The sequence below is a fragment of the Microdochium trichocladiopsis genome (genome assembly GCF_020744255.1).
Source record: "Microdochium trichocladiopsis strain MPI-CAGE-CH-0230 chromosome Unknown B0I36scaffold_20, whole genome shotgun sequence".
Lineage (NCBI taxonomy): Eukaryota > Fungi > Ascomycota > Sordariomycetes > Xylariales > Microdochiaceae > Microdochium > Microdochium trichocladiopsis.
The window spans coordinates 188,208-200,003 of NW_025763563.1; the positions used below are offsets into that span (position 1 = coordinate 188,208).

The 11,796-nt window shown below is 49.1% G+C and overlaps 4 protein-coding genes across 4 annotated transcripts; 3 read left to right on the forward strand and 1 right to left on the reverse strand.

The window, feature by feature from the left end:
* Positions 1-540: 540 nt before the first annotated feature.
* On the forward strand, positions 541-1,736 carry B0I36DRAFT_342952 (uncharacterized protein). The gene has a single exon (XM_046156119.1). The coding sequence runs from the start codon at positions 654-656 to the stop codon at positions 1,722-1,724; it is 1,071 nt and encodes a 356-aa protein (XP_046003814.1). The 5' UTR covers positions 541-653; the 3' UTR covers positions 1,725-1,736.
* Positions 1,737-4,377: 2,641 nt separating this feature from the next.
* Positions 4,378-4,842, forward strand: B0I36DRAFT_370529 (uncharacterized protein; the record flags this gene model as incomplete). The annotated part of the gene is made up of 2 exons (XM_046159920.1): positions 4,378-4,665; positions 4,729-4,842. 2 exons carry the CDS (start codon positions 4,378-4,380, stop codon positions 4,840-4,842), a joined length of 402 nt encoding a protein of 133 aa, XP_046003815.1.
* Positions 4,843-5,443: 601 nt separating this feature from the next.
* B0I36DRAFT_356839 (uncharacterized protein) lies at positions 5,444-6,555 on the forward strand (the record flags this gene model as incomplete). Its single annotated transcript, XM_046157694.1, has 2 exons — positions 5,444-6,154; positions 6,352-6,555. 2 exons carry the CDS (start codon positions 5,444-5,446, stop codon positions 6,553-6,555), a joined length of 915 nt encoding a protein of 304 aa, XP_046003816.1.
* Positions 6,556-7,037: 482 nt separating this feature from the next.
* Positions 7,038-7,640, reverse strand: B0I36DRAFT_258166 (uncharacterized protein; the record flags this gene model as incomplete). The annotated part of the gene is made up of 4 exons (XM_046151066.1): positions 7,038-7,119; positions 7,168-7,315; positions 7,367-7,502; positions 7,563-7,640. The coding sequence occupies 4 exons, from the start codon at positions 7,638-7,640 to the stop codon at positions 7,038-7,040; spliced, it is 444 nt and encodes a 147-aa protein (XP_046003817.1).
* Between the last annotated feature and the right edge of the window lie 4,156 nt (positions 7,641-11,796).

An 11,796-nucleotide genomic window follows, 5' to 3' on the forward strand; every position in this document is an offset into this window, starting at 1 on the left:
CATGCTTCTCCCCTTCCAAAGACTCCTTCATAAGTATAGACGCATAGTACCCTATAGTTGCGACAATAGATCTCTTTTGTAGTCGCGTGAAGCTCGTCTCCAAAAGCTCGTGCTTTGACTAGATGGGCTTTCTTTTCTGACACATAGACTGATGTCACATTTGTCCCTTCGTGCTGTTTGGGACATACCCTTTCCGACACCCCGCTCTTAAACGGCGCGATCCGAAGTGAGTCAGCGGGGTTTCCCTCAAAGTCCAAGTCCTGGAGCAACCGAGGCGGCGTCCACGTGTCACAAACCAGGGCACTAAGCAGCCGGGACAGGCTATTGTGCGCAACGGGGCATCGGGGGTCCACTTGCTATCGAGTAGTGACATCCCTGCGCTGCCCGGACTTGCTCGGCATCAATGATGATCCGTGGGGCTTCTCAGGGCTGGTCAGTAGCATGAAAACATGTGGGCCATGCGGTTTGTGGGTAGGTTAGGTGTGTGGGTGGGTGTGTGGGCCGGTGTGTGGGTCGGGATCACAAACAAACTCAAACAAACCCTGACAAACCCGAACAAACACAAGCATACCCAGACAGCCCCGCGCTCGCCTCAGGTCGCCTGCTAACCCCGGTTGAAGTCGCACTGCAGTGATATTCGTAGGCAGATTCTGATGGCCCACGATAAAGGAGCAGAGAAGGGAGGCGTAACGATAAGCGGTCCTTGCCAGCAGCGAAGAAAACATACAAGAAGAGTTCTTTGTTACAATCATGCGCAAACAGCCCATGCATGCCACACTTCTTACTGTCATCGCCGATACCTGGCTTGTGCAATACGCGGTACTCGAAGAGAAACAGCCCACCCCCCCACGTTCCCCTCCGAACCGATGGCAGACACGACCGTTGAAGAAGTCAAAGACGTCATCTATGTAAATACAGTCTCACGAGCAAGCGACGATCTCCGGCCAGAAGATGTCTACAACGGAGCATTAGCTCGGAGAAAAGGCCCATTATGTCACCCACACATAACTCGCTTGAAGAGGGAAGAGCAGCGACAATCACCACAAAGAGGATCCAGCCAGAAAGACGGCGGTTCCCACGTGCCCAGGCGTAGAGATACGAAAGCCACTACGCGCCAGAGGGACATGAAGCGTCAGCTCCTACGGCGGTCCGGTCTTGCCCTGTCGCTCAATACGCCGACTACATCGTTGCCAATGCGCTCATCGTCGACTCCCAAGGGCAAGGATGCCCATCATCCAGCACTTCGTGAAGATGGCGGCAGCAACATCACCAGTGCATGCCATCTCAGCTATGCTAATGACCCGCAAAGCTGCCAGGGAGGGCGATCATTACTTCACGGGCCGGCGTGCATTGCCACAGACTTCCGAGCGTCCCTCCTCTGCCATCCCCGAAATACCCAATCACAATCTTACCGCCGACACGTGAACAGCGCCAACCCAGGACAGATTCCGAGCTTGTGGAACCCGCCTGGATGGTGGAGCCATTTGAGACCGCAGGATGATGGGCAGAAGGTTTCGGATGACTGGAAGAGCTCATACAAAAGCGTGCAAAATGAACAGCCGCAGTTGGTCCAATATTACCCAGAAGGAGGGGAGTCGGTGACATACAAGAAACGTTATAATAGCTGTTTTCCAGGACATCTCACCAGCTCACCTGTACGAGTCAACTTCGCTGACACGGAGTACCAAATAACTAGAGTACTCGTTCCACTAGACTTTTGCTGAGATCAATGATAGAAGGTCGTTTATAGCTTTGATTCTTGATATGCGTGCCATTTCCAAGTGATTGCCTCCCTTGGGATGAGTAGTTGTTCTACAAGACCCAAAAACGCAAACGTGTAACACGTTATGCATAATTACAGTGTAGGGGTATATCTTTCTGGGGTGTACATAAATTGTACATTAATATTTGACTCCTGTCGATAATAGGGTTGATGCCATCCTAGATTAACATGCAGAGCTTGCAGCCTTGGTACTCTTCAACCTCCTCCTCAGCTCTTCAACCTATGGTATTCTTGCTAGGTATTACTCCAGGAGTCTGTAAGTAGCATAGTGATAGCGCCCCAGGTCTGTCATGTCTTCTCGAGTTTCTTAGAAAGGAGCATTAGTGCTGAATACTCTCATACGTGGTTGCCTGACTAGACTCTACTTTCGGTCAGGCTGTTATTCTATCAGACTCTAGTATGAGACATAGCGAAGCGCTTTGGAGCGACAGTAGGTGGGTCCAGTTCATGACGAATATGTCGATTTTGTAGGTTCTGACACCTGTTCATAATCAACCTCCGCCCCGCTTAGAAATTGCCATAGTGTCCAAAGACAGAGGACAATTGAGGCAATGCTTCTAATAACCTCGCTTGACGAGTTCGGGTCTATCATGATGAATTGCGTAGGTGTCTACTTCAGCACTGCACCCGGACAATCAGAGGAAAGGGAAGGTTGGAGTTGAGCGCATTATAAGCAATATCGCAATGATTAGCACACAACCTAATGACACATGAACTTGCAGCTACTTACACAAGCCATGTGGCGGTTGCTCTTACATAACTTCGTAGAATTATTCCGGACGTTTACATAAAAGTCCTGCAACACTTACATGGAGTACTTGACGTCCTTAAGCTACACGATTTAACCATACTCGCGACATATCGTCACATATGGCTAATCAATTAGGTGCCTTTGCTCTACGACGGAAAGCGTATTTGCAGAAAGTCCGCTATTAAGTCCGTGCTCTTCGCAAAGTCGGCTTATACGGGATGTCCTCACTTCGCTATTGCGAAGCCAATAGAATTGATGTCTTGGCCAGTGGCTAACATAAGGACCTTCTCGGCCACCCACCACCGCTGGGCCACTTATCGGTTCGCGCTCTGGCGGGAGCACGCCATATGGCAGTGATCGATCCGTAGCCCGCGTCTGTGTATGCTTGTCGGAAGAAGGTGGCAACTGGTGATGGCTCTTGCCGTGGAGCAGGATCGAATATGTATGCGGTGCCGGTGTCTTTATCCACGTGAAACAGGATCCAGTCGTCGCCATCGAGCCAAGGGACCACTAACGCGCCCGTGGTCTGGCCCGTTTCTTGGAACAGTCTTTTCCAGGGTCTCAATGTCAAGTCTCTGGCTCGGCAATACATGGAATGACGGCAGCACCACACGTGTCGCCAATAATGTCCCATACTCAACGTCTTGAGGATCGAGAGGATGCTGTTGCAGTCATCTGGTCAAGATGGCGAGAAGATCAGGTCCATAGGTACGTCTGAGAGCCTCATGGCTTGCAGTTTATGATCCCGTTGCTGACATGTGGTTGCTGAAGACTGGATAGTATCAAGTGTCGGAGGGCGAAATGGATGGAATATCAGCCGGTCTGTCGTATAGAAGTTGTAATTTGTCACTGAATGCGACTGATCTAGATGCTGACCAGCTCCTGATCTGCATGGAAGCCTGGATCCAGCTGACCAACACATTTGCCGTCGACGTTGGGCACTAGCCAATCCGCGCCATTGGTCGATCGCGGGGAGGAAGCGAGCTCCCTCTTCAGCCAATCTGGCCAGGCTCTTGTCTGAGCCTTGGAGATTCCGATACTCTTACCGGGCATTGCTCGGTAGTGTCTTTCGTGGGTCGAGTAATAGATTTATAACAACGACGAACTGTGAGCGCCTTTCCATGCTAAGCGATACTGTTGAAAAAGTGCACATGGAGTTAGGATGCGCTTAGCTTGGACAGCGAAGTAATGTGAGTTGAACTTTCGAGCTCCTCCGGCCGCAAGATAAGCACGTTTGCACCACGCCTTCGGTCGGTAATTATGAGTGGAAAGCCTTAGCAGGCAGGTCATAAGTGAGGGGCACGTCGCAGACATCCGGCACCAGGAACGGAGGAGAACCTATAGTATTCGAGGTAAAATAGTACTAGACTTAATATCAGTATGGTTCAGCACCTCTAAAGATATGAGCTAGACGTAGGTCTACCTGAGTTTCTGTCTTTAGTATCCTTGAGCAATACCCGGCGCGTTCTAGTTTTATCGGGTCTTTCCTAGACGCAGAGCTAGTTTTAGCTGTCATAGGCATGTAGCTTATCGTTTCTAACAGTTTAGCTTTCAATCCAAACAGACTATGGTTAGAAATATCCACAACGGGGCATATAAAAAAGAGTAGTGCGGCTGAGAAGTATGAGAAACCACTCAAGGCTACCACACCCATAGGACATGCGTCAATATGTCTACCTTCCTTTTACCGATATTAAGGGGTGATCAAGATATGTTGTCGACAGCGCTGGCAGCGGAAATAGACTTTCCTCGCTGCACCAGTCCTGAGTTGATACAGCCGAAGGCGCAATCAGACCAGGATTTCGTCCTTAAGCCCGTCCCAAATAGTGATTGCTCACGCATCATGGGCAACCAGATCAATGGACGCAGCTCGCCCTTACCACTCGATTGCGCAGCTATGCAGGATGGATTGAATAGCAGCATCAATATCGCGCCACTGGACCAAAGAAAACAAAATTCAGCTCAGCGACCAGATTCACTCGTAACTCAGGTGTACAACTATCTCGACCTGGGAAGCCCAGTGGTAGCATGGAACTTCGACGAAGAGCTCAGCAGTATCAGCGGTATACCAGTGCAGCAGCTACGTAAAGACGACTGCATATCAACCAGCCTAGGAAGGCCACCTTACCAGGTGCGTGTCATGCTACGGAACATGCAGGCAGGCGAGTCGCACTGACAGACTGATGAACCACAGGGCAGTGGGACTGCCCAAGCACAGAAGTCCCCGCGCTGGCAGGCTTTAAAACTGTATATCCAGGCGTGGGACGCACTGCAGGAGCAGAACAACACATCAACACCCCTCGAGTGATAGCAGATCCACTCAGACAGATATTGCTTAATTTTGTGTATAGGTCGGCGATTAGCACATACTTTTCGAGGCACGCCGCATTCGACATGTTCTCTCCGGAGTGGGTGAAAAAGGCCTTAGACGGTACGAGTGCGGCGGTTGGCCATGATCTAGTATTGTTGTTATAGCTGCTGTATCTTGTTTGTCTCTGGCCACTGGAAAAGTTGGCTACGTTGTACCCGTCAACGTCCCTACTCATAACCGGATCGTAGCATTATTCCATATAGCCCTGATATGTCGTGCGTTCTATTTTGGGAATCTGCATCACATTCCATTTGTTACATGATGCCGAGATCTTTGTCACAATTTGCGCGCTCAGCGGGTTTCTAATTATAGGAGCTCCACCTCTGCATCTACTAGTTTCTTTGTCTTGAACACCTATAAAGTCTAGAGCTGAGCACACCTCTTTCGTCGTCATCGAAAATCACGATTGCAACTGTGCGACTGTGAATACGTTTGCTCCAGCACGTACAACTAGTATTTATCTTTACTACGCCTCAGCCATATCCCAAAATCCTTTACAACAACTAACATGCATTTTATAACATCGTTCGTCGCCGCCATGGCCGTAATGCCAAGCAATGTCTTTGCAAGACATCATTATAAACAACTGAGGACCTCCAGCGGAGTTACCGTGGACCTGATCAATACTGACGGCAGCATATTCTATCTTCAAGGCTTTTCTACCACGCAACCTGTAACTTTGCAGCCTAATGCTGACTGGGGTTACATTGGAAAAGTCCGCATCCGGGTCACTGAAGCTGCAGGGCAAGTCGGCTCGTCGGACCTTCAGACTGACTTCCGATGCGAGCTTCGCGATGCTGGCCAGAACAACAACCGAATCATCGTCACGCGAGATAATAGCATCGACTTCAACTTCGGAGTTGGCAAAGCTTGGAAACTTCAGCCTGGCGGGCCTGTCAAAGCATCCAACTTGCGCGTCAAGTGCGATCCAGCACTGAGAAAGATAGAGCTCGATCGGCGTGATGATATCCGCGTAGCTCTGTCGAACAGTGCACAGGAGTTTGAACGCCAGCTTGATTTCTCGGACTCGGAGGGTCGACAAGAACAGAGGCAATCAGTTGGTGGCACTTTCACGCATGTAGAGCTCTTCGTTGGCCCGGGAGTGGAGAATCAGGCCCTTCGTTGCAAGGCATTAAACGGCGGGCAAGTCGTGCTGCTCAACCGAGGCGTCAACCTGAACAAGCAGACCTTTGGGGACGGGGGCAACGGGAGGTGGACGGTTGCTGGGGGCCCAACTGAGATCGACGAGGTAATCTGTAGTCCGACATTCCGCTAGCGGAAGTCCAAGGACCGACAGCCCTGCTCCTCTATTCTCTACCACACACCAGCCATTTTCCATAGTATAGATTTCATTTGTATTAGTCAATCTTTACCTGTTCTATTCTGTCTTTGATTGATTAACAAGTCCAGAGAAATCTGAATCACATTATAATCCTCTTGTGACAGGCGACTGAAATGGAGACCATCTCGACTCGCAGTCCTATCCAGTATTACTCAGGCTCCGGTCAAGTCAACCGCCCCATTGCACAGAACGACCAGTGTACATCTTGGCCCTTTCCCTCTTTTGCGCATACGGACTGTCTCCCTAACAAATTGTTGGATAAGATGCCGCGCACTGCCAGAACAAGCACAGAACAAATCAAGTTGTAGCGATCAACCAAGCACATCGTCCGGAGCGCTTCCGAGTAGAGGTGTCTGGATGCCGTAGTAAGCCAATGGAACACGACGGAATAAAAATGGGTTGCTCCGACATAAAGACATGCCATGGTCAGCAAGTACGCGGAAAGTCTTGAAGAAGCTATTATTTATGTCACGACACCCCATCTCTCTGCAGCGACTGCGATTACACCTGCACACACTGCGGGACGTACAGTATGGCTGTTGGGCTTTAGGTGCATCAAGCCGGCCATCACTTTTCACAGCAGCGACATCAGGGGTCGCGCACCCAAGACTGCCAGCCCCCCCTCCTCTATCTTGCCCGCAGGCTGAAGGTGTGCCGCCTTGTCTGACTTCTCAACAAGGTTATCCCCGTGCAGGCCAGAGACTGGCACAATACTGATTCTATCAGACGCGAAGGACATGGTCAGTCTCGGTGGCCTTGCTGCGTTGACCACATTATAATCGCACCAGGCTTACTTGAAATGCGCCAGCTTGATCTTAGTGAACGAGTGTGCGACCTGCGCGAATACGGTCTCCGACCAGTTGGCCAGATCCCTGAGTCGCGTTAGTCGCAGATAGATATTAACCATGGCAGTCACTTACATTTTAGTAGCAACTATAATCAGCTGCTCCTCGACACGGAGCTTCCCAGAAGACAAGAGGGACGCAAGACTTTGGCTCGAACGTGCTCCGTAGTCATCAGCAGACGCATCTACAGCCCAGAGGGCAATATCGGCAATTCCAGGAATGTCTTCAGTGGAATGGTTAGTCTGTTCCAGATGTGGAGGATAGTCATGGTCACCTGTGATCGTGTATTGGGCCGAAGGGCCGTAGAATGAGACGGGTCTGCCTTTCTGTCGATAAAGGGTTGCGATGCCACGATAATCGCAAATCCGACTCTTCTCGATTGGTGCAATCTCGGGAAGGGAAGCCCCGCACTAAAACTGAATGTTTCAGCTGGGATGAAACTAGGGCTAGTCTTCTTTCTCGTAATTTACCGTGAAGACCAGGTGCCAGGTCAGAGTCTTCTTGCCGGCGTTCGCATCCCCGAGGACGCACAATGTTTTTGAAGCCATTGGACCTGTGTTCAAGCCAGACGTAAACACGTATGCCGGACGAGGACATATACGTTCTTGGTAACAGCGGATTGGGGATCACCCCGATTCTGGACCAAGCTTTATGGGTTTTTGGTCTAGTCTATGGGCGGAGCTCGTACAAAGTCGAGGCAAACAGCTTGTATCGCTCTCTTGGGTTGTCACGTTGTTCGGAGAAGAAATCGTTCCTTCCGCGCTTCATATGCTAGATCAATAAGTGCTGCGATGCTACTCCCAATATCAGATGAGGATGAAAGGCACTGACTTTCTGGCAACGGTTTCTTCAAGGCTTTATGCACCTTTCCCCCCGGCCAGAATTTTATAGAGATCTCATAGCGTTTGCCATCCTCGTACTCCAAGATTACTATGATTCCCCAAGTCCTGATGGGGATAGCGGCCCCCCTTGTCGCCCAGTGGGTCCACGATGCCATCCTCCTGGTAGGGCTCTGGCTGATGTCCAAGCATGGTCTGTTCTTGTCATCGGCCAGAACCATGGCCCGTTCGGCTGGCCATCATATTTGTGTCTTTATAGGCTTTCTTATCCTGTAGTATTCCCACTTACGGCTAATTACTTCGTCTGCGGTACTGTCTGACTGGATCTTATACCATGGATCGGTATGAAATATATAGAAAGATTCTGCCTTTTCTTTCTCACGAACGACGAATGTTAGCAGACTGTTCCACCCCAGAGGCTAGAAGCTCCTGAATAATACTCAGCCTGATAGTTTCTAGGGGAATTTATCCACATGAGGAGGTTACTATCTACAGAATGAAGAAATCAAGATAATACCATAATCATGCGGCTGCTATGTACCGTATTTTCAGACCGTGGATAGCAGCAAAATCATCTCTAACCATTCATCGGTACTGTAGTAGCTGTAAGTATAATTGATTACCTATCTCACCGCACTTTTGGCCGAGTTATTTCTCGTAATAGCGAGGCACCAAGATAAAACAATCAACTAAGTTATCGTATTTTTTACTGCTAAAGTAGGAACCCCACAAAGTAGCTTCAACTATTCGAAGTTAGTGCAAAAGATACCACGGACGTTAGAGCCCAGATCTCAAGGCCCAAAGCACCCCCTAAAACCCCTGATTTGCATGTGGATCATTCAATCAGGCTGTGGAAAGCAACTTCGGGAGTCCTCTCTGTAGCTGTGGGAGAGACCCACCTCTGTACTTGGCAGGTAACACACAGAGTGGGCCCCGGCCCACATTGTCTACCCCCGTTTATCCATTTCTAATGTATAAGTGTGTTTGTGTGTGTTTGTGTGTGTTTGTGTGTGTTTGTGTGTGTTTGTCTACGTTTGTTTAGTTGTCCCTCTATAGCGCCGTTAGAAGATTCTTATTTGAGGGGGGTTACTGTCATTTCCCACTCGGCAAGTACTGATTTAATCTCATTTGTGCGGAGGGAGTGCGACAAAGCGGCCAAGTATGGCTCACATCAAGAGTGTCACGTTCAAACCAATGTCCGCGTCCAATTTATCACAAATAATTCATGGCGAGGACCTTTCGATGGAAGAAGACGACGCATCAGACCTCCTATCCTCTCCTTCCGAAATCCCTGACTACTGGACTCCTCTACGGGCAGGAGAAGTGAAAAGGTTTCATAGTTCCATCAGATTCATCAGACAGTTTGTCTACGCCGCAGCGAACATACCCGGAGGCATTCCTATTAGGATCAGAGACATGATAGATCGGGCGGGCACCCAACTGAAGACACTGTCAGAAAAAGTCCAAGAGGCCCATGACCTACGCCGAGGCTTATGGCGAGGGTCGTTAGAAGGAATTACACCGCCAATACGGAGGGTCTTGGTTCAGAAGCACTGTCAACTGGAGCAGCTCCAGGTGAGCTGCGACGTAAGAGATAGCACAGCTGTAGGACAGCAGCGAAAGCGAAAATGGGATGAGTCTAATTGTGAAGAGCCCGGATTGGCAAATCGGCCCTTCAAAAAAAGGCAAAGACACAGATACAGTTTCCGCAACAATCGCATCCCTAAAGTTGGATCATCAGTGGTCAAGTCTGTGGATATTTAACTGAGGGTACTATGCGGAGGCATGAGGGCTAGGCTCTAAGAATGGAGATCCGGCATACGCCTTTTTCAGACTCGCGTATTCTTCAGCTTTCCCAAGCTGTCGCTAAGCCATATTCCTACACACATCGATGCCTTTCAGAAAGTGCACCTTCAGTTGATGGAATTAAGATAAGCGAGTCAACCTTGGAGAACGCCTTAGTAGCATAGCCGACATAATAAGTGGGTATTGTGGTGCTGATTACAGACTTGGCTTCACTTCATACATGTGTATAAAACGTTAGACAATGCTTCTCCCTTAGAGTCTCTATAAGAAAGCCAAGCTGTGTCACCTCGGCCATCTCGCCACCACAACAGTATAATCTCCAACCCTCTACGACGCGTTTTCACCTCCTTGAAAGAAACAGAATCGCCGTTATTTTGTTATTAGCTGCCCTTTCAACGGCCCAATCACAATCGTGCACCATTCAGAGTGGGCAACCCGCCATGCTGCTACACACTGGCCAGATCATTCTGGCTGGTTGCCAAGTACTACTCAACACTCAATATTTGCGGACTTATATTTGGGCACTTTGTCGTGGCCAGGATATCTCATATTGGCTGAATCATTCCGTCACTGGTCTCTCCATTTTTATATTTCTTTCGTCACTCCACTACCCATGGGTTGTCTCAGTATGCTACGTCCTACAAACCGCATGTTACTTCGCCTATTTACTATGGCGTTTATTGCAGATAATAGATACTGCGGAACACTGAGGTGTCACGATCCTGCCGCCTGGAGTCAGCCGTCTGCCAGGGTGCTGGCCTTGCTGTTCTGAAAGATAGTTCAAGCGTTTGCAATATTACTATTCCTGCTATCGTCGTTCTCTTGGGGTTATCGTGTCTCCAGAAGAGATACTGGTCTCAGCAATTGAGTGAGTAGTTCAAGTGTGTAGTGAAATTGTCACTGAATCGTTCGCTGAAGTACAAAGGCAAAGACTCTCTGTATAGAAGATTCCTCGCATCTATATTCCCTTTGCCCTTCATCGTGCGTTGCAGCGGGAGATGTCAGTTCTGGTGTTGCAATGTACAGGTCCACTCTGGATGAGTAATCATGATCCTTTATGAAAGCGCTCCCTGCGTGCATGACCAGCCGTTTGTTCCTGGCCAGGTCTTGCGACCTCTTTGTGCTTTCGTTGCTGGCCCCATCAAGCCCATCGCCGTTCCCAGACATCTGAGATGGCCTCACTTCGGCGCGACGTCTAAGTAAGCCTCACTGGTAATACCATCGAACCTGCCAGGCGATAACCTCCCTTTGGTCGTTGGTTGGTTGTTCTTCCCATGATCAGAGAGAACCTGACTTTGCCCCGGCAGAATACAACCGGTGTTCGATCTGACAGTCACTATCAATATCGCCGCCTCCAAGTATACAGCCCTCTCACTAGTTTGGCAGCTAGTATTTTGTTGGCAATTGTTCGCGGTGCGTAAGTAGTGATGCATTGAGTCTCATGCTAGGCCCTGTTCAGTCGCGGAGTGCTTCGCTGGTCTGGAGTCTATCGACCTGCCCGGGACATGACATAAGGGGGAGTTACGCAACACTGAATCCTCTCTCAAAATAGGGTTGCTGCCTTGACCTGTGAACGTGCAGTGCTACTGAGTAATATTGCTGAGCTAGATATTGCTCGACATAATAATCCTGCTAGTCTTTTGTTCTACATCTACTCTGGACGGCTGAAAAACAACTAGAAAAAATATGGGAATAGTACAACTACATAGATATTAAGACGACGAAGACATTTCGATTCGTACAGCTTTTCTTTTAACCAAATAAAAGTGCTCTCACAAGAAACGATGTCCTGACCTTATCCTTCAAATAGTAAGTGGTGTACCATTCGATTTATAATAATTGTTATCTGAGCAATTCTGCTTCCGTTAAGCCACCCGACTAGCGTGTTTTAGCGACACGTTAGAGATATGTTAGGATACGAATCAACTTCCTAGGACTCGTGGGAGTTCTTTACACGCTTTTAATTCTTATGTCTTTCTAGCGATATCCGATATTCTTTGTATTAGATCTGAGAGTTCTCCGGACGGAGTGTCCACACTTATTTGTGGGGGTTGAGATG